Source organism: Falco punctatus, assembly GCF_963210335.1.
Source record: "Falco punctatus genome assembly, chromosome: 7".
Classification (NCBI taxonomy): Eukaryota; Metazoa; Chordata; class Aves; order Falconiformes; family Falconidae; genus Falco; species Falco punctatus.
In genome coordinates, this window is record NC_137587.1 from 32,415,747 (window position 1) to 32,441,037 (window position 25,291).

The window sequence follows — 25,291 nt, forward strand, 5'->3', positions numbered from 1 at the left end:
GTATAAGCCAGGTAAGTGGAGGTGATTAAGCTGAAAAGTAAATTATATTGTTTTCATAACGTAAGGAAGGTCCTCAGTTATTTGACTCACCAGAATGAAAGTATTGTTCACATTCTACAATAAGGAAGGACATAATCACAGCTATGAGAAAAATAAAACCCACTTACATGTCAGTACTGCCTGTGTCCACTGACATGGAGATTTCCTCTAAGGAACAGAACCTGCACCTGGACTCTAGCAGAAGTGTTAAGGGAAGCCCAGCCAAGCAGCAAATCTGCTTCTCTGTGTTTTTTTCTGGTCACTAAGTTATGATTAGCTTTGTTACTACCCCTTTTCAGGGCATGTGTATTCAAAAACTTGGTCCCCTCAGTTTTTACTCAAATTCCTTTTTATGTATGGTTTTACTTAAGAAGAATAGCTGCTAACCATATACATATCTTAGCAATATTTATACAACTACGACACACATTTATTCTTATGAGGAAATGAGAAACCAGTACCTGTAAACTCTTCTTCAGACAGATGTAGAGATATTCTCCTTTCAATTCCTATAGTGTGACCACTGAAGATTGTCTGAAAGACAAATGGTAACTATCCTAAAAATTTGTGCCTTGATGTTATAGCTTTACTAAAGTTAATTTCTCTTTTTAAGTCAAGCCTGATGTTCCTTCTGGGGTGGGGGGGGTGGGGGGGTGGGGGCAAAAAGAACCCAGTCATTGCTTCATTCTGAGTAGCCTAAATTTAAAAAACTAAAAGAATCTTTATTTTTTTTATGGTTTATATTTCAACACCATCACTATGCTGTACTGAAAATCTATGCTAAGTAGGTGATGTTCCCCTACTGGCAAAAAATCTGGCCACCTGTCTCTGAAGCAGAACCTTTTATTGATTTTACACTTTGACTTTCTGGAGAACTCTGTATGCTTCACGTTACTACCCAGCGAGGGATGGACCACTTCGAAACTCAAGCTTGATAGCCATGCCTTATCTCATTCCTCCACAATGAACAAGAAGATAATGGCATCTTGAACTATTTTATTTTTTTTAATCATTTTTTCAGGCCTATTTCCCTGTAGAAAATTCCAGAAAAAAGTTTTCCCGATTTGACCCACTTGTTAGAACTTGTGGGGGTGGGGGCTGTGTTGTCATACCTTACTATGGCTTACTGGCCTACACATTAGAGCTTAAAGGGCCTTTCCTACCAGTGCCATCAGGCTCAGGGTGGAATCTAGAGGGGGAAAAGAAAAAAAAAATTAAAAAAAGAGCTGGAAAGGTACAGAAGATCCATAAGGTTCCTCAGGATTCTCAGCTGAGATTTGCTTGCCTCATCACAGCTAAGCTAAGACAAGGAACAAACTGACACTGCTGAACAACAGTAGACTCAGTTCTTCCCTCAAGTCCCAGAAAAAGATACCACCATGCCTATCAGCAGTTCAGCAGGCTTTTCTCTGTAACCTAAAACACAACATGTAGCAGAAGTTGCCCCATTGCAGATGTCAAGAAACTGCTGCATTGGGAAGTTTTCAGAAAAGAACACTCCTGATGACTGGCATGCCTGCCTCGTCACTGTAAAACATAGGCATGACATTGGTGTGCCAGTCAGAATGCTCTACACGCGTATTTTCAATATTCAGAGTAAGTGAAATACTAGCAGAAAGCAACTGGCAAACATAATTTAAATCAATGTTAATAATGTTGAGACTTAGCTAAAATTAACATCTTATTCTTAAAACATGTGCCGAATTGTGCAAACTTGTTTTACTGAACCCTTGTGCTCTGGGGCCTCCCAGCTCTGACAAATTTTGCAGGTATAATGGTCAATACAGAGATCAAATTGTAGCACGTACACCATCATTTTTAACCTGAGCGTCCCTTAAGAGTCTTCACATAGCTATGAAGACAGTTCATTCATCAGAGGAAGGAGACAAGCAGACTTGTCTTTAAACAAGGTCAAGAAATAATGTTTTCACAAATTATTTTTTTTATTTAGACTGAGACTGAAAAGTAATTTTTTGTAAACTCTAGAAGATTTATGGAAAGACAAGAGGAACTAAAAACAAAAGCAGAAAGACAATACAAGGTGAACAGACCATAACTTTATTGGAGATATACTCAGCTACAATTATTACAAAAAACTATTAAAGGTAATTGTGATCCATAAGGTGCAGATTGCAAACTTCTGCAGCATGATTACAGTATGAATGAATTACATTTTATGTCCCTTAAAGACAGCTGCAGCATGTGATGGTAAATATTTTATTGTCCATCAAATTATATTTGTTATTCATTCTACTTGATTTTAACCATCTTTTCAGTCAAACTATTTACAATAAAAATGCCTGCAATTTCCAATTCTTGTTCACAAACATTTTTCTCTTCAACTTGCTGCTGCAGTAAATTCTGAGTGCATCTACAAAGCAATTAAAGTAGTCTGTGGTTGCCATTCAAATAAAAGAGGGAAAAAAACCCAAAGAACTTTATTGGATAAAATTTATTTTTAAGAAACATAGCTAGCTTTGACAGAAATTAATTTTAACTGCTAGTGGAGTATACTACAATGACCTCTAGGTATCTACTAACATAATTCAGCTTGAGTTTCAGTTGATATTTAAATTACATTTCATGGTCATGAACTGTAGTGTTTTAAGTTTTAAACCTAATATAAAAGAAAAATTAACTAACTTCTTGAAAATTAGAGAACTGGAAAAGGATCAATGTCGGTAAGTACCAAAAATCAGAATCCTTTTGCCTCACTCATGTAATAAATACAGAGATTTCCACAAGAATTTTGTAAGGAACCCCACTCAAAACATACAAACCCAGAATACTGTCAAAGGCAAGTGTAGTATCACAGCAGACCATGATGCTATTTGTCATTTTTTGATTACGTGTGCTGCTGCGACTGGGATACAAAGATTTCACTTTTTATACAGATAAATGCATGTAGCATAGTTATGTTATATGCAGTAACCATGCATAAACCCCACATTTTCCAGTTTATGGTTCTGTATTTGCTTACAAGGAGGAAAACCCAAACTCTGCAACATACATATAAGCACAAGATCTTCAGGTATGTAAGCGAATGCAGTTCCAGTGATTAAAATGATACCACACCAATTTGCATGAGCTGAGGATCTGGCACCTCATCCCTGGGCCACTACTATATTCCTCCCCAGCACGGAAACTGGTTCTTGTCCAAGTTCTGTACTCTGCAGTCACAACATCCTATTGTGTAATGAGACTTAAAAATAGTATGCTTTTTTTCTGTACAGACTTTCACAGCATCAAGCTGAACAAACATTTCCAAAGTCGCTACTGGGTACTCAATATTCAGACTGAGCGGAGATTTAGTTGAGGTTGACCAAATTACTAGGGGTTGTCTTCTTGCAATAACTACATTATATGTACAATATGTTGGTTTGTTCAGAGATAATTACTGGAGTGCCAGAGGTCATTCTAATTTTAATTACTTCACATAACAGTAAAATGATGTAGTAGAAAAACAATAGCTTCAAAATACAATCAAGAGTTGTTACACATCTTTGTTGTATTTTTCCACATACAGTAAAAATGCCACAGACATTACAAATGACCTATTTAAGTTGTGCAAGTAAATGACACATTGCAGGCATTATAATTACCGTTTTCAAATTCAGTAAATCAGAACAGCAGCAAGGCCAAACCACATTTTTCCTCTCTGTTAAGCATTTTTTTCCTTGAAATGAGGTAAAGCATGGTACCAAGTGCAATGCTTATTTGTGCTACATGAACAGAACAGCGCAAAAAAAGCCATAAAAATAAAAACGCAGCATAGTTAGGAGGACTGTTTAAAGTACAGTATAACAGGACTTAAGATAAAAAAAACAAGGTTCATGCCAACTAACCCCCACACTATTTATGATGAGCCTGTGTGGTTGCTTTTGAAGATGGGTTGCAACAGTCTGCTTACACTTGTGCTTATAGCATGTCAAGTGATTTCTGTCCCAACCTTCAAATGATCAGATTTAGGTCTTTAATAGCATACACTGTCCAATATCAAAATTATATCAGCTGTAGGGTAAAACACACAGATGTATAACATGGAAACTAATACGAATTTTCTATCTCAAAGGATAAAAAAAATATTTCAATGAGGTCACACTGGAAAAAATTACGGCATTTAAAAAGCATTTAAAAACGCATCAGCAGCAGAAACTACTTTATAGTCAGCCACTACACATTTCAGATTTCCAATTCATAGGCTCTATCTAGTAACAAAGTGATCATTAAACTATTCTGAAACACAGAGCAAGTTCAGTTGATTTTCTTTGCAGCAAAACGCTCCATAGCACTTCACTGCTAACAATTACCTGAAACCCCTGAGAATCTATGACCTTGTAACAATCAGTAAGAAATTTTAGGTTTTCAAAGACTAGCTTAAAATTTAGTTTTTCATAATGCAGTTAAAACTAGTTAAGATTTCCTAGATGGTCTGATTTTATTGGCTGATTGATGTCTGGCCAGAAACACAGAATTGTTAACGTTAGTAATCATGTATTTTCACTAACAAACTCCACTCCTACCACGAAGAAAGAGCTAAAACTGAAATCACCAACTTTTTTTTTTAAATAGCTAACTCAAAGCAATTTACCTTTGAAAATTTAGACTGCGTGTTTTTCTGTTTCATCTCATTTACACCTGTTTTATACACACCATGAATTGCAGGTCTTATACTTCTCCGTTATATTTTCATGACTGAAGTACCAAACAAACGCTAGAATTTTTTATAAGTTAGTATTTTAATTTTCAGTCTGACTACAATAACAATGCTGCTTTCAAATACAAGAACAGTCTTTTTTGCAGAATGAAAAATGACTGAGATAGAAAACGTATGAACTTTTGAAAACTGTATTTCAGAAAAGCTTAATGTCTATCCCTTGTCACTAAGGCATTTCTTTTATTATTTTGTTAAGAAAGCAAGAGCTGACAGTTTGTTTTATTTTAGTGTGCATTTGTGAGGAAAGGAATAGGGTTTAAAAGCAGGAAATACAGTATTTATTTGTAATTTAATACATAAGACACAGCATCAAGTTCAAACAATTGTGCTGGAAAACATTAAAACACCTTGCTCTGCTTTCTCAAACTTCAAGCATAATTAACAGGGCAAAATTGCAGCAAACCTCTACTGATACTGGTGGGAATACAAGACCCACAGCTTTTTTTAAAAGGTAAATTAAGAGGTATTATAGTTACAGTGCAAAAAATTAAAATTTCAAGCATAATATATAAACATAGCACCAAAACAGAAAAAAAACAATGCATGCAAAAAAAGAAGGAAAAGAAAAGAAAAAAAAAAAAAAAAAAGAACTGAGGTATTTAAGTGAAGAGTGCCTACAAAAATCTAATTAAAGTATAGGCAAAGCCTAAAAAATAAAAGTATGATTTCCCCACCCCCAGTAAAACAAAACACCAATGAGCTAGTTTCTCTAAATTAAGGACCTAAATCACAGATGTATCAAAAGTACGGCAGTTATATCTCAAACATCAACTTTCATGTTATTTAACAGCACAACTTTGGTAGGTGAAATATGCATGCAACTCTGAAAAGTACAGTAAGAAATTTATGTGGAAATATCTCTAAGTGTAAAGGTGCTCTGTTTGTTAAATACGTAACCAATTGACTATAAAATCTGCAGCATATTTTAGGTGTGATATGTCTAAGGTTATTTTGTTAGAGTGACAGTTTGCACTGTGCAATTATTAATTACTGTTTCCAGTATTGGAACTATCTAGCTTGCAGGTTTGTGTAAAGTTGGAACTTTAGCCAAAGACCATATTCTGTTTATGGTATAAAAAAAACTGTAGACTAACCACCTCCTCAGAATTGTTAAAAATAACCTAATTACATATATATGAATACAATTTCTATTATAATCCTGTAACAAGTCACAGCTATAGTAATGAGTTGTACTGTAAATATAGAGCTGTATCATTGTAAAATGCATAACAAAATGAAGGGAATGTAAAACAGTTTGTTCCAAAAAAGATCAGAAATTAAAGATTGTTAATGAGGGTTTATTTATTTTTAAGGCAAGAACCTTTTTTTATGCAAGACTGTGTGGCATAAGGGAAGTGAAGTTTCATTCTACCAGTATGCCAGCCATTTCAATTAAAATCTGTCCCTAACAAATAAGTGCAACAATGATTGGGAATGTCATCTTAATGTAAAAAGATGACATTGAGAGAAAGGAGGAGAGAGGAAAAAAAAAAAAAAAAAAAAAAAAGGAGAATACTGGCACACTTATTCTTTCTTATACCCAATCATCCAGTACAGTTTATCAACTGTTTTATGACTGGCACTAGTGCACAGATTGAAGAACTTCAAGATTACTATATATAAATCTAGCAACTGCATTAGGCATAAGCTCCCTGGCCTTCTAACACTAAGCAAAGCTGTACTGACAATAAAAGTAAACCAAAAAGACCTGACAACAATTATTCTGAACACTTGCTAAATGTCATCATTAAAGCACTCTCGTGATTAAACAAAGCAGAAGTGAGGAAAGAAGACAAGATTGTGTTTGCGCAAAAAACTATAACTACAATTAGTTCCAAAATTTTATACATGTTAAATGTTTTATCTATTCTGTTATCAAACAAACTTTAAATGCTGTCTTCCAATTTGTTCCTCTCAACACCAACATTTTTTTAAAATTTGCTTTATCTGTATGTGTTTTTTTCCCCCATTTTACTTAATTTTAAGAGGAGTCTCAGCTGTTTGGGACCTGAGGTTGATTCGCTTTGAGGCTTCGTAGTGCTCTTCTTGCAGCTGCAGATTTGGCAATCCTGTAGCTTCTGCCAACACCTTTAAACTTTCCCTTTCCTACAACTTCCACTGTTACTCGGACCTTTCCATCGTAAGTTCTTTCTGCAGGGCTGCAAAAATATACACGAGAATTACTTACTGCCTAGGCAAGTTAATGTGAAAAAAGAGATCTACTTTCTCTTTTCTACAGAAGTTAAAGCACTATAGTTAAACAGAAATCTTTTCTCAGAAAGTTATGCAAGGAAAAAAAAAAATCAGCAAACACAACGATCATGATAGCTGCTTAGTGTAAAAGAAATTGTAAGTAAATTTGTGATATATAAAAATCCTCAGTAGTTTATGAATCAGTTTAAAACACTATAGCAGTGTGTACCAAAGGAATTGCATTCTTACCTAAATTTGGCTGTCTCTGGCTCCATCTCCAGCAGCTCTCGCACTGGGGAACGGGGCACATTAGCAGAAAATTTTTCTATTTGGAAAATAAACAAACATACATATTTAGGTTTGTTCTCTTCACAGCAGATAGCACTTAATTATTAATTATTTTCTGAAAGCTGAAAATACCTATTAATGGCCTCATCATCGGATAGTACACTTGCCAAACCATTTCCAAAGACATTCCACTATCCATATAAATGGCACCAGCAAGGGACTCAAATATATCCCCCATGGCCTTTGGTACTTCAATGTCTTCCTCTTTTTCTTCATCTTCTTCAGATCTTCTGAGCTGTTTGCAATTAAAAAAGCCAAGGCAGGGTGGGAAGGGGGGAGAAGGGGAAGAGAAGAGAGAAACAATTGCCTCTTTTAAAATAAAACAATGATCTTCAGAAATGTAAGCTCTGTTACATCCTATCCTGAGCTGCTTCCTTTAAGTTTTTCATTGACAACTTTCCACAGTGAAATTGTTCTTTTGTTCCCCCAATTAAACCAAGTTGCTGGATATATCTTTTTCAAATGTGAAAAAAAATCCTGAACATCACTGTGTACAGAGACTTTATATGCTTTGTGAATTCTTCCTGTAATAATTCTGTAGGACTTCACCATGAATCTGCTTTTTCCAATAAGAAACAGACTTTGCTCTATCAGTTTAATGCCAGAAAGTACTCATAAGAAAGGAAGAGTTCATACACCAAACATCTCCTAGGAGGAGACTTTAAAATCTTCAAGTCCAATCTCTGGACAGAAGTTGGATGTACCTTTCCTTACCTCATTTATCCCAGAAGACAAGCATGAAACAAGCATTAGTAGAATAAGCCATTAATAACTGGTAACTAGCAACATTAAACTGAGCTAACAGGCATACCTGGGTATTTTTCAAATGTAGGAGGCAGTGGTTTTTTCTATGCTACTAATTTAAGACAATAGTCTATTCTTACTATTAAAACTGAAATTTCAGTATAAGTCTTAAATGTCTTGAGTTAATCTAATCCTTTACTAAAAATATCTCAAATACATATAATTACATTCTCCTAAGTCCAAACAAAGTAACCTGACAATAAACTTTTTGACCATTGCTCCTCCGCCTAAAGAGAAGCAAATTTGTTGGTCTCTTCCTCAGTATCTGCCCTCTCACTCCATTTGGCCCCTATTTGGGGTTTAAAACCCAATTCAGTCCTCTTACGAGTAACCATAATATTTCATAAACTAGCCCCACCCAATATTTCTACCTAAAATAAATCAAACAAGAAGTCAGACTTGATGTGTACACACTCCAAATAGGGATTTTCATGTTAAAACCCAAATTCAACTGTTTTGAATAGCATATTTTATCCCAAGCACAAACTGAAGCACTTTTGAGTTACACTGAAATAACGGAGAGAGAAACCAAGAGCTATAAGGCAAGGGACAACAGATGTTTCAGGAGTGCGATTTTAAAAAAAAGAAAAGTAGATGACATGGAAACACACATGGAAATGAGTCTAGCTGGCATGAACTGCAGAAACAAAGACTCTTGCATTAACTCTGAAGAAATAAGGGTTTCAGTAATTCAGTGCCAGACCAAGATAGGGAGCAGGCGTAGGGAAAGTGAAACAAGAATTTTATTTGAAACAGCTATCACGCAATTTGGTTACAACTTTGGTGGAAGTTTCTAGGCAATCTTTTTGCATACTAGCAAAAACAAAACAAAGCTAAAAATCATTACTACGAGCTCTTAAAGTAAGTTTTTAGCCTTTTCATTCATATTGTGAACAAGACAGATAATATAAATTATTTTATATCAAAAGATCAAACTCTGTTATCTAAATTTCAGTGATAAATTTGTAAAGTCAATGTTTTCTGAATCTTCCCATAAAACATAAGGATTTCACTCTGTAACAAAAGCGCAAGGTCTGTCAACACATATGTGTAACTGATACATTTTGATTCCCAAGATTTTAAATTGTGTATCAGAAAGAAGAAATTACTAAAAGATAACATGTTTATTTAGTGCTGGAGTATTCTCAGTATTCAGAGTATTTTCTAAAAGACTGATCACAGTTTTTCAGAAGATCAACTATTAAGGATATCTATTAGCTAACACTTTTAAAGAAAGGCCACCTCTCCCGGGACTCTATTAAATGACTCACAAGGCCCTTGCTCTCATGTATCTTCAGAACAGCTTATGTAAATGAATTAGTTTTAGTCCTTTCTCCAGCAAATAGATATTATCATTAGCTTCCCTGCATAGCACAGATATGATCTGTGTTTGCAGGTCTTCAGTTAAACTATGTTTCAAATGGCTTATTTGAAAGATGCATGTATTTCCCTAGCAGATATAAAGCCTTTAGGAGCATGTCAAACACATGAGTACAGACAGAAATAGTCTGAAGAAAAACAGTAGAAATCTCTGTCTGTCCTACATTAAATAATCCAGCATTGTGCCAAGGTAGTATCGTTCATGATGTTGCATGGAGAGCCTATCCTGAGTTAACATTATGTGACTTAGTAACTCTTCATCATAATTTTATGGTATAGCTGTGCTTCCAATCAGTCAGTGAAGAAAGCAAGCTAATCTCCATCCCATGCTGTTCTAACAACACAAAAGCAAAACAGTGACTGAAATAAAGCATCACAGAAAAACCTAGGGGGGGCAAACTGGTTTCGATTTAATTATTTTCTGAATGTTCTTACTGACTTTACACTTTATGAAGACTGTATTTTACTTTGCATATTGCACGCTTTGTCACTGGGAGCCTGCTTCTTTGGCTGCTGTGTTCATAAAACTAAAACATTACAAAAATATGCATCATGCTAAGAAATCCAGTGACATGCTTCAAATCAGATACTGAACACATTTCTTCTACTTCCACTAACCTCAGAATCCATCCCTTGCATTTCATTCTTTTCCATTTGAAACTGCACAAAGTCATCAATAACATGAAACAGTTCAGGAGAGACAGCTTTGAAGTACTTGTGGTAGTCATACTTTACAGCTAATGATGCAAAAATGGTATTATTGACTAGAGCAGATCGTAGGTCAGTAAGAACTCCTGGAGAGTGTTGCCGTGGGTCTTCATAAAGGTGCTTGGTTATGAGGTAGTCCAAAATTGCATCTCCCAGGAATTCTAAGCGCTGGTAACAATCTTAAAGCGTTGGAAATAAAAGAATGTACAACAACACAGTTAAGTTTCACACACACATTCTTTCCAGGCCCTTCTGGGTAAGAGGCTTGGTACACTGCCATAAATTTCACAAACTAACCAATGCTCAGAGAAGACAATCTGTTGTTTTTTTTTTAAAGGTATCTTTGTGTTTAAACAGATCATTATTGAAATATTAAAAAAAAAAAATCAGAAAAAACAGTAGTTATATCTAATAATAGCCACCTTTGAACCAATGCTAATTTGTCAGCCTAGCAAAACACTTCTGTTTATAATCAATTAATGCTTTTGCTCAAGATCACCACATTGTGCTGAGAAACATCAAAAAAGTACAATCAAGAAATTTCACCAGCAGGCTGCTCTGAAAATGGTATCAAATCTCAAAAAAAAAAAAATCAATAAAGAAATCATTGTATTAAAAAGCAGGGGTACATATACAATCTGAGATTTTTCATCTAATTTGTCACACATACAGATTTCTCAAAAAGCATTGACCAAAGATTCCCATTCAGAATGGGTCTTTTAAACTGGAAACTAAAATTGCCAAGCCTTTCCTGTTTGGAAAATTGACAGAGGGCGTGGGAATGCAGAGCTATGGAGGTCTATTTTTAGAATATAAACGAAAGCAAAAAACTGTCTTGAAAGCAAACAGGGATAGGTGGGTAAAGAAAGAAGGCAGGCAAAATTACTACAGAAATAACATGCGAGTGAAAGCTAGTACTAAGTTGCTTTTATAGCAGCTGAACCCAAGATGCTGCCAGATCTCAACTGCTAGCTACCGCTTAAGAGAAAAAGTGAGAGCAATTCACAGTTTTCTGTCTAGGTAAATAGAAATGGAATCAGATTTCTGCTACCAAAAATGTAATTTCATCTAGACACTGTGACTCAAGGTTTCTGTTTATTAGTGTATCTATAAAAAGGAATTACCTCCCTTTCTATATGTTTTGGGAAATATCGTAAAAACGAAATATATTATGTGGGTAATATTACCTCAAATGAAAAAAATCAAAGGAACGTTTCAGTGTTTTGTTGGGACTATATCTCTATGTACTAACATTTCAAAATTACTTATTTCTTTAACTAAAGCAAAGCTCGCTTACTTCTTGGAATAAGGAACCAATTCCCCCAGTATGGAGAAAAATTGACTGCTGACTGCACAGGAATTTGCCATTCACTTCAAACAGGGTTGGAATTTTACCATGGTTTGTTTTAATGGCATGTTATCATAGAAAATATTTAAAGTTTTAGAATGAATGAATTCTAAATTAATTAGTATAAGCAAAAGTAATTCAGTAAGATTACAGAAATACAAATTTGTACTGCCGTAAAACCTTTTATGAGATCATGTACAGAAACATTAAGCAGTTAACACTTGAAATTAAAATTTAGTCTGATTTAGTCAACTGCTTCCAACTCATGACTTTAAATATTTACTCAATAACACGCCTAGACTTAAATTAAGCCTTTCAATTCACAGCTACAAAGAGAAGTCTTTGTATTTTGCTATCCTATAGACTATTCAGCTAATAACAATTGTGTAGTCTACTTTTAATCTTCAGAAGTACAAAGGGTAATATTCTAGGAATTAAATTATGGCACAAATTTGCTAAATATATTTGCAAAACATGATGTCTACTTCTAGAAGTACACTGCAATTTTCCACAATTCTACAAGAACTTGTTTCAGCTAAAGGAGCATCTAGTATCAGTCATATATAACTAGTGATACAGCATCAGAGACTAAAAAAACATTGCCCTTTCCCAAAATTTGGTTAGGCTTCAGTAAATCTTCTACCTGTATCATGTCAAAATACAAATAATCATTGAGCTACAGCTTCAACAAGTATCTCCCTCTAAATGAGGGGTAAGATATTATTTTCTAAGATTTTGTATACAGAGATTATTGACTTCTTAAAGAAATGTATGTCTCAAAAAGACTATATATTGGAACACAAACTGCTCAGCTTGCATTTACAATACAGGAAAACACTCTAATTTGTTTAAGACAACTTACCAGTAATGGTATTATAATGGTACGAGGCATGAGTAAATGCCTGAAGAAGATAAGCCTTGTTCTTAAAAGTGTAGTTAATTTTCTTCTCAAAGTTTTCAAAACCAGAAATAAGGTGATTTAAGGTTTTTTCAGCATCTGGGTGATCAAACATACACCTTGGTGGAATCTTCAAACAGCCATACTCCAGGTCTTTATACAGAGAAGGCTCTGAATTAGCTACAGAAGCAGAAACAGAGTTTGGTGAAAGATTTTTCTGCTCACTGTTACAATTCTCTCTGGTAGCACACAAAGTGCCTTCCCAATCATTCTTTTTAATTACAGGGAGCACCTTCAGCCCCAATGAACACAGGAAAAGCTGAGCAGCTCTTTCACCACAGCTGGTCAGATAGCAGCCCAACAGGGCTTCCACACAGTCTGCAATGCTTTTGTCAGCAATACACTGCTCTGTATGCAAGTCATACGAGATAGACTGTTTTCCTGCATCAACACCACAGTTTTCTTCTGAGGGATTCCAGAAGCCCACTACAAAATCATCCTCTTCAACAGCCTTGCTAGGATCCAGATAGCACATAGCATCCCAAGAGCTATAGTCAAAATCATCAAAATCTGATGAAAACTGAACATTACCCAGGGATGACTTTTTGGGTGCTTTCCATTCATAGTTTGAATCAGTGGTTGAAAAGTGTGACAGTGAAATTTTCTTCACAAAAGCCCCTGATCCCATTAACATATTATCAATGAATTTGATATGCTCCTGATCATACTCCAGAAAATCATCTTCAAAGTCTGTTTCTTCCTTGGGTAACCTCCACATTAGGTCTTCATCCTCTTCATCATCATCATAATCATCAAGTTTACCATTAGCCAACAAGTTCTCCTTTGCCTATGAAAGAACACAAAAAATATGCTACTGAAGAGGGAAGTGAGAAACTTTTATTCCAGAACTGTCAGAAGACTACGATTTCAGTAGTGTCTTCTAAAATAAGACTGGTTTTTAATGTTCCAAATTTCATCGTCTGATCAGATGCACAATGCAACCTCAATTAACACTAGCATTCTAAAGACTAGAACAACTGTCTTGAAAAACAAACCCTTAATTACTAACCTATAACAGTGCACGGTCTACATATAACAAACACATGCCGCATTTCACAGGAGCTAGTGCTTATACTTGAATGTGATGCACATTAACTTTAAATTCACCAAACTTTATACACTTGCACATCAAAGCAAACAAAAGAAAGTTCTACATTAACAAGTAGAGAATTACAAGAAACAATTTTGGGTGCATCATTCTCTCTAGCTGCTAAGTAAGGCTATTACAAATGTTGAATCAATGTAATTTCGAAGATTCTTTCTACATCCTTTGATGGCAAATACTAAGGGGTTTGCAGGTTCGCTATAGTCACTATCACAATCATCTCAGTTTTGGGACACAAATGGAAAACATTTTCAATGAAACTACTACAAGAACTTCTCTACCCTACTTCAATAATCATCACTTGAAGCAGCAAAATACATTTATCCACGCCCTCAAACACAGCTGCGAATTAATTCAGTCTACATGGCAAACTAGAAGAAAGTAAGTTTAGGGAATCGCTGTAAGTGATTTTTATATTACACATCAAAAATGAGAGTCTAATACCAGTTAGCTGGCAAGAATCTAATGCTTGTGTGGGTAATAGTCTTGACTGCATGTGTTGGGGATTCAGTAAGTGAACTTGCTGCTTATTACAGGTTATATATCGGCCAGTTTTTGCTGTATAATACAAGCTATACAATGCCGTACAATTTGCCATGGTCCTGATCCAGGAAAGCACTTTAAACATATTAGCTAAATATGTCACCTTCCTAATATCGAAAGGACTACTCACAGGCACAACCCAGCACCACTGATGTCAGTGGGAATTCTGCCACTGGTTTTGATAGGAGTAATATCAGAATCAAAGTGGTTTTCTGGATTGGGTTCTGAAAGCCAACACCATTTTGCATCAAGTGAAACAGCCTTTATCTGCCCTCAATCTACGTATGTCACATTGTAGGTCTCTGTCACTTAATCCTGCAAGTCTGTGACCCAGATGCTACCACTAGGGACCTCTCCCTTTGGGCCAAATGCACAGCTCTCCAGATGTGTGGATGGGTGGCAGCTGTAAGGTGCACTACGCAGCACCTGAAACCATCTAGGGATCAAACAGATCACGATGTTCCTCATCAGGATGGAGCAGGCTTAGTCAGGTTTAGTAATGAGAGAAGAGGACAAAAAAGTGGCTATAGAAATTCATAGTTGAGACTTTCTGCCACTGTAATTACCCATCTCACAAACACACAGCAGGGATGTCTGCTACTTTGATCAGAGAGGAAAATTTCATTTGAAATAGTTATTTTGTATACTAGTAGCAATATAATGCTCTAGATAAGACTAATGACTCCCAACTAGAGCTAGTGCTTCTTTCCTTCTTGTTACACGTCACCTGTCTTTATCTGTCACTGAGACAAAAATACACTCTCTGAATGAGGCATGTCTACATGGATGATTCAAAACAGATTTCGGTGTCTGTTTTCGCAGATTTAGTAAATGATAGATTTCATTTTTACTACAGTTTTATTCACAAGTTTCTTAAATTAGCTTAAAATTAGACGGCTACATGAGCTACCCTAACGTTTTCTGCACATTGCTTCTTGTATTAAAAAAAAAAAAAAATCAATCCTAAGTGATGAGAATGAACAGTAGGTAAGCGAGATAGGAAGCAATTCTGATAGTTGATTTTTTTCTTCATTAGATAGCATTTCCAAAATAAATCAACAAGCAACCCCAGAAGAAAAGACCTTTTCTTAAAGAATACCTGATTGATTTTGAGTAACTTATGGCCACTTACAAGCTAAAAATAGATGTAAATGCTTTTTTTTGCATGCTTTTTAGAAAACAGCTATTTAATCAAATGAACAAAGGAAGATCCTTACCCTTAATAAAGCTTGATAACACAAAAAAATAACGTTTGACTAGGCTGTTTATAGTAACAATTTGTCATAATGATGAGATTTCTAGCCCCAGTCATAGACCATCAGTCCATGGACGGAAAATGAAATTTACATATAAGAAAGCAAAATATCTACATAGCACAAAAAATCTACTAAATTGCATCACTGTCTGCATTTTGGTCTAAAATTGTGTTTTATTTAAAAATAAACAGTGACTAGCAAAGAGGAAGAGGCCACTGAAAAGTTATGGAGAACTGAGAGCTTTTTAAAACCAATGATTAGTTCCTGTCCCAAATGTGCGATCTTATTTTTAGAAAGGTATAGCAGTAAATCTTTGAACTGAAATCTTGGCACAATACAGAACTACAATAATCAGGTTGTTTTATTCTGCAATAAACATTTATTTGCACAGTACATCTACCTAGCAGTTCTCTCATGTGCCCTCTGGTGGTTCTACAAACCGAGTGTGGTCTTCAGAATTGGGGAAAAGAAAAAAACAACCACCACCAACTTCCTCCCCTTTACCCTGCAAACCAGTCTCAAACACTTAAAGGCTATGTTACTGATTGCTGTGATCAGTGAGATTTCTTATATACACACTCCTAAACTCATTGTATGTAAAGAGTAGTCAGAAAATAGTATGAATCATTCCTCATTAAGATTTGTCATTCTGAAACTTTTGGTGATAGACAGTGCGGGTATCTAAGCCAGCATTGTATGAGATGCAGCTCTCAGTCATATCCATGGTGTATGTAGCCAACAGCAACCAATACTGAACATTTTCTCAAGTCAGACCTAATCTTTGTTCTGCCTCAGCCCTATGAAAAATACCAACTCTTTTTCATATATTCTATAAAGGCGGACTCATTATTTATTAACATCAGGCAGTGTTCTGCCTATACATACCACAGCAAAATCAGTAATGATAATTCTGTTTAAATTTTCCATGAGAAATTTCAGAAAAACTCCTAAGAGCATGCTAACTACAAGCAAAAGAAAAGTTTTTTTCCTCTGCTTTTCCATTAACATATTCAGTCATTATTGGATGATATCCAGTGAATTTCCTTACTCCAGGTTCTATTCAGGATCAGTGTTCCTCTCATTTTCAGTAAGTTACAGTGAAGTTTTAGAAGGGAAACAGACATACATATTTGCTTTGTTGGTTTTTTGGGTTTTGTTTTGTTTTGTTTTTAAGAAAACATAGCAAAATATCTTTGGCATAGGAGGATGTATGGGTGAGAGAATACAGATACACAAATAATTATTCCTCAACAGAATTAAAGTCTTACCATTTCATCTTTCTCCCACTTATCATTGTTGCTCTTGTCCTGGTTTACTATGTAACCAGGAGGAAGCCAATTGACCGGAGGATCAAAAATTGATACCACCATACGACTAGGCAGTCCTTTCTTCTTTCCAAGGCGATACAAGTTACAGTTGCTGACCTTCAAGAAAAAACATTCTGATAAACCTCTGGATATACATTTACATAAAAATATTGAAAAGGTTAACATGCAAAAGGAGCAAAACAATCTTACATTGTCAAGCCAGATCTTGTATGTTATGCATTTTCAAAAGGGAGTTCAGCTTTCTTAATATCGTACAACCAATCCACAGCAAGATACAGATTTTATTTATTTTTTTTAAGGCCAAGCATATTAGGTGTGACAATTTCAGTTAAAGAATTCTGACAGATTAATTTATCTTTGCAAAACAAAATTATTGCTACCTTTAAAATAACAGTAAATATAACCTGTAAAAGTATCATTAATTACCAGTGTTAATAATCAACAGTTAGACTAGATTTGGAATTAAAAATGATTGCTATTATGGACAGACCAACCTAAACCTTGGCAAAGTCTTAAAACAGTTCCACATAACAAATCTTATTAAGTCATAATTTAGATGTTACTTGATAGCCTTTAAAATTCTTTTAAATATTTTTAAGGGTAGAGAAAAATGCACTCGCATACAAAAAGGAAAAGGAAGTATGTTTGTAACTATCAACTTCTGATCTTTGTTTCTCATTTGAAACACACTTTCTATGTTTGTTTTTAAAGTCTTGAAATTTGAACTTGAATGTTCAATCACTTCCTTTATTTGAACTGTCCAATTTATTTAGCCCTCCTCATTTTCCAAGATTAAACTACTCAATCATTTAATTCTCAGTGATGCATTTTATTAGAGGTAGACAATCAAATACTTAGCATTCCATTCAAGCTATCACATTATGTGGGGAAAAAAACCCAAACAAACTTTCATATGATTGATTATTCCAGAATTTAAAAACAGGAGCAGCAGAAGTGAAGACTGCTCCTTACTGTTTACATTTACTTTAAAATACTTACAGAAGTTTTGATGCAACAGTTCTGTAAGGTTTTTTGTTGTTTAGTTTTTATTGTTCCGGTAAGATCATATTGAAAGTTTTCAAGGAAAGTAACTTACTGAGGAAAACAAAGGAAAGGTCAAATAAAGCTACAACCTAAGGGTCTGTTGCTGCTAACTCAATCCTTCATTCAAGCACTCCTGTAAAAGAGTTTCTACACACCACTCTAGTGTTCAGCCCACCAAGCATCCTCACTCACCCTGACCTTTTAGTTCTGTTCAGCCCTGCCCTTTCTTAGGCTGATAATCAGCTGGTTTAGATTTCAAAATGAACTGTAGAAAACAGTTTCACTCACTCATAGTTATGGCAATATTAATCCTGTAGTCCTGTATTCTTATTCCTAATATGCATGCTACCTAATGTATAATCAGTAAAGACTGGAATTAAATCAACCTGTTGCCATTTAATCTTCTAGCAAAATGTTTTATATATATGGCTCGTTACAGCATACCTTTTACATAATATCATCGGATTGTTACTACTTACTTTTTTGCTTCTCATATATGACAGACGTCCCTCATGAGCATCAGGGTAAGTGCAAAACAAGTACGTAGTGATGGCATGCTTTAAAAATGAATCACCAAGCATTTCTAGCCGCTCCAGATTAAATCCATCACTAGCATTTGAAAGAGTCAAAGCTTGAAGAATGAGACCAGGATTAGGACCAAGAGTTTTTGAGGAGTACCCACTGGAAGGGCTCTTTTCAGAATCTGCTCTGTCTTTTGAAAGATTAATAGCTTTTGAAGTACTGGTGGTCACTGCCATTTTGGGGCATCCATCTGAGGTAGATCTGTTAGCATTTCCATCAAGGTATTTATTACTCAGTAGAGTACATTCATTGCTGGGCTTGGGCTGGTTCTCACTGTTGTATAAATTCTGAATGGGATATGAGGTAGTTGGTTGTACAGGTATTTCCTGCCTGCAGTAATTCAGCTGATTTCCTTGGCAAAAGTCTCTGTTAACTAAATCACAATTGCCATTGGCAAGATTTTTATTATAAGAAACACCATTAATTGCTGCAAGTTCTGCCGAGACATCAATTTGGAGTTTACTGGGTGACTCATTGAGCAATGTTCTGTAGTTCACAGACATTTGGTCATGGTTTTCTGCAGAAGAGGTTCTATTAGCACCTTGATGTGCAGCATTTTCAGGGACTACAATTGTGCTGTGCTTACAGTAAATTTCATTCTCTGCTAAAGAGGAGTTAGGAATAGAGATGAAGGACTTGCTGTCAATAGACTTTTTCCATCCGAAGTCCAAGTTAGGATATCTGTAAAGATACACACCAATTTCGTTAACAAAAAAATATTATCACAAGACAAGAAGTCTCTACATGCACATACGTGTTTAAAAAAAGCCACATTCTTCTGAAAAGAACAGTGACTGCAGCATCTAACTTCATCATTTATAATCAAGTCTTTTTAAACTGTTTCACTGAAAACTGACATGAATTAAACAAAGGGCATGAGTTTTAAATTCATGCAGTAATACTTATGTTTCCACCTTGTCTTCCAATGAAGTCAGACATCGTATTGAAAAATACATACTGAAAAAATACATGCCTGAAATCTGCAGGAAGTGATTTAACCCCTACACCAGCATCAGTGGCTGTTTGAGCTCTTAGTTCCTCTGCTGTCAAAAGGCAGTGCAGGCGGTAAAGGATGCTGGGGAGGCAAACTGCTTTTCTCCACAACGATGCTGGAATAGGATGTATAGCACAGAGCTCTGGAACCAGTATCTGGGGAAAGGAGGGGTAAGAGAAAAATTTTACCTGTAAAGCTAGTCATCATATCACTGTTAAGAGAGATGCAACTTGAATTAGATACTTCTATTTTACCTGCTTATTCTGCAAACTTTCCCACTTTGCTTTCCTCTTCTCAGCACTGCTTAGTGGAAGGGCTTTTCCCTTCTGATTCAAATGGCGAGGAGTCAAAAGATTAAGTCTAAAAACCATGTAAAAATACTTTAATGTAAGTAGATAATTAACGAATAGAACTTACTAGCCTAAACTTTCTGAAGTGATGACTTATTCTTAGTATTCAACCTTAATACATTGTGAAGCGCAGCTACCTCTGGAAAGGAAGTTGGACTCAGGTTACGGTTATTGTTACATAACTTAAGTACCCCTCAAGAAAAACAAAACCCAGGAATTATTATGGAAAACTTACGGCCTCAGCTTTATCTCACACTTAAAAAAAGAAAGACTTTATTGTTAAACTATGAACATCAGACACAAAGACGTTACCTTGAAGATGTGTGGTCCACATCCAGCAGTGGCTGGTTGACATTGGTAAGGTCAAGATTATACTTTGTTTTATAATATTCAGCAAAAGTTTCATATTCAGGGGAAGGGAATTTACTGAGTGGAGTAAGATCAGTGTATACGTCAGCTACATAGAATCGATGAGGCTGATCAAAATTTCGATACCTAAAAAATTAAAAAAAAAAAAAAAATAGTATTTTGCCATATGTTATAGTGTTAAGAATAAAGCTTGTGCTAAGCTCTTTCATGCTATAATGTGGATGGATGATAAACTTGAATAGGTCACACTTGAGTTTTTGGATTTTTTGTTGTTGTAGAAACCATTTGTTTAGCTAACTCAAATACTAAAGTGAGATGTGTCATCAGATAAGGGAGAATAAAAATCAATCTATAACCTATGAAATTCCCTCTACAGAAACACTTAAATTAAATGCAGGATTTATGCCTTCAGTATCTAATATAAAAATCAACCTGTGGACAACAATCTCCAAGAGTAATACTGAGAACTATAATTTCTTAATTCCAAACCCCTAAAAATTAAATTTCATAATTCGGCTTTTTAATGTCCAGTCTCCTATGTGCTACCATAAGTAGAAGTAGAGTTCTATTGTATACAAAGATTGCATTCCCTCACATCTAAACTGGCATTTTAACGAAGTCACCCTCCCAATAAAAATTAAAATGCAAATCCCCAAATACGTAAGGTAAATTCATGAACCTTCCAAGGATAATGCAATTCTGGTAATACAGGCAGAATATTAGAAAAATAAATGCAGAATGCCGCAACACCTTTAATGTGGCTACTGATGCTTGTTGGATACTATGGTGATAAACATGCACAGGAAAACAGTAATTAAAAAACATGAAATCAACACTCAATATTTAGATTCACATATTAAGATATTTCATACTTCGATCTGCTGCATCTATCATTTTAAGCTTCTATTCAGGTACCTAAATAGACATCTCTAAATAAAATTAACACACTATTAATGAGTCTTTTCAGCTTTGTTCCAAAGAGAAAAATCAAGAAAACCATATTCCCAGGCTGTCTGAACTTCTTCACTGAAGGACATGCTGGTTAAAGGAGCTTTCAGAAAGTCCCTTTTTTTTAAAATCTTATTTGCAATTATGCCTGTTCTGAAGAATTAAATCCCAACTGTATCCATACAGACACTGTATTATGCTTCCCCTGAGGAGCTCACAATCAAGTAGAATAGGGAAGGACAAGCACATATTTCCACCATTTTTATGTTGACTGGAAATGTAAGTATTTGAAATCCTGACATTTCTTGATGTACGAAACAAGGCCAAAATTTTTTTGGCTTCTCCCAAGTCTGACCATAATCAGATGGTTACTAATAATTCTCTTAAGAAGAGATGTTTCATCCCAGTCCTACTCCCAATCAAAAAAACCCCTAAAACAAGAGAGGGAAGAGTAATACTGGTTTAGGTACTATAGCCAGATCTTCAGACAGGTGAAACACCACAGCTTCACTGAATCCAACAACTGTGTTAATTCGCAGCACCTATGACTGACTTCTACAGCATTAACTCTGATCACATGAAGCAATGCTTATACACAGTGACAATCCATCCCACATTTTTTACACTATCATTTTTACCACAGTATTCACCAGTACTGGTGGGAAGACATTTTATCCAACACAGATGAGGCCAAAGCAAAGTATTGATATGTATCTTCCACATACGTTCTACAACTACCATTGTTTACAATATACTAGGTACAAGCAAAAGCAAATCAGCCCGTTTTCATTTTTTAAATCATGCCAAACATAACATAGGAAACAATTAAGTTTCCACAAATCCTAACAGTTCTGGAGAACCTTTGCATACCCAGTACGTGAAATGAAGTAAATTCCTCCTATGAATACCACTCGATAGAAAGATTCTTTTAACCAGTCTTTTTCACTTGTTAATTTCTCCACCTACCAACAGCATAACTTTAGCAGACCTTCGGTACGAATAAGCAGTAATCAGAGAACAGGACTCCCACTCGATCTTCCAAGTTATAATTGGTTTTCAGTAGGCCAGTTCTTGATGAGGTTGCAACGTTTTATCAGAATACTACCTAAGTTTTCTGGTGAACTCTACTATTCCTAATAAAAAGGTAACAAGACTTGGGAGGCCTAAACACTTAAATCCTACTATGTAGAGTAACTATTGACTAAAAGAATATCTTTACGTTATTTCTGACACCACCAGATATCTTCAGATTAATAGCACACATTTCTTACAAGCAATCCCGTTGCAGATATTAACATCCCCTTATTACAAGTGCTTGTATAGATACAATGGGTACATACCTAAAGTACGTACACAGTACTCACCGTGGAATGATAACCGCATCCTGGTAATCTTCTAACTTGAATATAAAAGGCATTTCTTTTGTATATTGTGTACTGGGAATGCCTGTACGCGCCTCAGATTTCTCAATGTCTTCCATAAACTTAAAGTCAATGTCCAAAGTGCTGGAGTCATCAACTTAAAAAGGAAAATGCATAACTCAGTTTAGGGGAGTTTTCTCCAGGCTGCACTTTTCTGGGAAGCTGTAAATTACGGTATATTTTTTCTTATTCTATACACATATTTGATTATTTCCCATAAAAATTTCAAAAGGAGACCTATATACAATTTCAGACCCTTATAAAGTCAGCTGAAACCAAGCTGACAAATCAACTCACATCACCAAGTTAAAACTAATTTGGAATTGTGAAGAAATAATAAAAATAATCAAATTTTCATACTAACACATTTGGTATTATTTCTACACCTGAAATTTAACATAAACATTAACGAACATGTTACTAAAGGAATTCAAAGTGAGTATTTAAAAAACAAGAGCTCTGTTCTTACCAACATTAAGAGGTAGAACACAATAGGCTGAATCAGCTTCTGTGGGTTTGAACTCTAGTGCAGGTTTCTCAAGACGAAGAATATGTGAAAAAATGTACTGGTGGAGTCGTGTTATCAGCTCAAGCATTTGCAGAGACAGAGTAAAACCAGATTTCTTAAGCTCAATAGATATTGTAACCTCTCCAGAGCGAGTATACACAGGAAAATGAGGAATCTAAATAAGAAAAAAACCAAAAGAAATCAAGAGAGTAAATCCAGAGTAGGACCTTTACAAAGTACCTTCTGTTTGGTTCAGATACTGAGGTAGTGCTTGCCTGACCCCACAGCAAACTGGATCAGAATTTTGACCTTTGATGACCTTCAATTATGGATGAGATTTTGAAGGCTTAAAGAATAGCTGTTTGGTTTATTTAAAATAGTTCTCTGCGTTTTACTGCTGCTCTTTTTATGCAAGTTCAAGTAAAAATGGAAGTCTCTTCCATCATGAAGAAATGTGAAAACCAGCAATATTCCTGAAATATTTTCTTCTGCAGACAACAGAAAATAAAATCTGAAAAAAACTCTTCCTCAACTGAGTCTCATCCACAGAAAATGCCTTTCTATTAAAAATTGTCCAAAGCAAGGCGTGCCAATTTCAATTAACATAGCCTACTTTTTCTGCTGCTGCAGACTAGGAACGCCAAGAGGACTTTTTATCATAGCTTTCATACACGCAAGGTAGCAGTGCAGGCCATCTCTGTAGCTGATAATGCCGCTCCTATCATACCTCATACAAAATAGGAGGAACATTTAAAATTTGCCACTGCAAAACTATAAAAATTAGAATTGTAAAACAATAGTTCGGCAAAAATAGAACAGATTGTTCCACTACTAAAGACAGAAAACAAACTGACTGGACTGGATGGATATTATTGCTTATTTTCTGGAGGTTATTAATACAAGCAGCACTTACTGTCATTTCCAGAAGTCCCCAAGTCTGAGGGTTAGGGAGTAGAGTGGGAAATGACAGGTTGCAAGGCATGTAGAATAAGAAAACTACTTAGAATCATTACCTGAGGTATAGGTTTGGCTGTCAATATGCCAAAACATCTTGTGGTATCCTCAGGAGGATACAGCTTTCGTCTCCTGAAGTTGAGCTCATCAGGTAGAGGAGTTGTCAACACCATTCCTATCACATATAGGTAACAGGGCTGATCAGGTTTAGGATAACTATCCCTTAAACATTCTGGAATCTAAAAATCAAAAACAGAAAAAAAATTAACGTGATAAAAATCACCAAAATTCACCTAAAGAATTTTTTTCAACATGGCTTCACATGCTTACTTGAAAAGTATTGCTAAAAATCTGGACTTAAGTAATGTTTTCTTTCATAAGCAAAAACGTTTGGTCAGCAGCCTGGCCTGGCAGCCATGAGATCTGTCTGAACACTTGTATCAGGGGAGCACGATGCTCCCAGATCTTGCTGTTTGCCAAGAGGCAACTTCCATTACATCCCCAAACTTCCTCTGTACACACCCTGTGTTAGAAATAGAAGTCTAACTGTAGGACACATACACCATAAATACAACTGAAGTTTTGATGTTAATTTCCATATTTAGCCAGTAACTCTGGAGGACACTTTTTAGACCTTAGCAGGAGAAGAAGGAAGGGGAGAGGAAAAAAAAAAAAAAAAAAGGGGTGGGGGGTGGGGTGGAGAAAAAAAAAAGTGTATGCCCAGAAAAAAACCCTACATCCCAGTAATTCAATTTTCATATAAGCTTGGCTGAACTTACAGCTTCATTAACACGGATACTTTTCCCCAGCATACTTTTAAACGTATCAAAAGTGGGTTTTATACATGGAACAAACACAAACAAAATTCAATACACTACCCCTTTACCCAGGCACTACACTATAGAAGTCTTTTAGTAAAAACTGTAACTTACAAATGTTAATACTCACAACAGCCAAAAGCACTTTTAACTCTGCTGCTCATATTTGTCATAGACCTTAAGAAACCATGTTTTATGTTTGGTCAGAGTTCATTACTTTGTAGGTCTCAAAAATGATCCTCCTGTTTATCTAAAACTAAATTTGCAATACATGTAGTTCTGGATTTTAAATTTATATTGTAGCAAAACTATGGCCATGGCTTAATGGAAAATTACTCATAAGTTTAATAACTATATTAAGCCCAGAGGATCTTGTAGACCTTAAACATTTGCCAAAGCTTCTTTTCCAGATGTGAAAAGTTGAGACAAAAACAAGCGAAAGTATTCTTGGATTCTGTATAAAAAAACTCAACAAAAACAACTGAGAAAGCATGATGCATCACTTGACAAATCAACTCCTCTGAATAAGGGATATCATAATCGTGCATTTTATGAGTCACCCCTATTCCAACAATC

General features: G+C 35.4%; 1 protein-coding gene across 7 annotated transcripts in view; it reads right to left on the reverse strand.

Moving 5' to 3' along the window:
• Window positions 1–2,076: 2,076 nt before the first annotated feature.
• The window catches only part of DICER1 (dicer 1, ribonuclease III), a 67,520-nt gene continuing 44,305 nt past the window's right edge, over window positions 2,077–25,291 (reverse strand). For all 7 annotated transcript variants that reach the window (XM_080396247.1, XM_080396249.1, XM_080396243.1 and 4 more), the window contains 13 exons: window positions 23,957–24,136; window positions 22,905–23,118; window positions 22,379–22,532; window positions 20,010–20,192; window positions 19,602–19,707; window positions 19,327–19,502; window positions 18,251–19,034; window positions 16,668–16,823; window positions 12,400–13,282; window positions 10,100–10,368; window positions 7,370–7,532; window positions 7,199–7,274; window positions 2,077–6,915 (listed from right to left, as the gene is read on the reverse strand). In XM_080396247.1, the coding sequence (XP_080252373.1) occupies window positions 6,750–6,915; window positions 7,199–7,274; window positions 7,370–7,532; window positions 10,100–10,368; window positions 12,400–13,282; window positions 16,668–16,823; window positions 18,251–19,034; window positions 19,327–19,502; window positions 19,602–19,707; window positions 20,010–20,192; window positions 22,379–22,532; window positions 22,905–23,118; window positions 23,957–24,136 (3,510 nt within the window). In that variant the 3' untranslated portion in view covers window positions 2,077–6,749. The remainder of the gene's footprint in view (window positions 6,916–7,198; window positions 7,275–7,369; window positions 7,533–10,099; window positions 10,369–12,399; window positions 13,283–16,667; window positions 16,824–18,250; window positions 19,035–19,326; window positions 19,503–19,601; window positions 19,708–20,009; window positions 20,193–22,378; window positions 22,533–22,904; window positions 23,119–23,956; window positions 24,137–25,291) is intronic.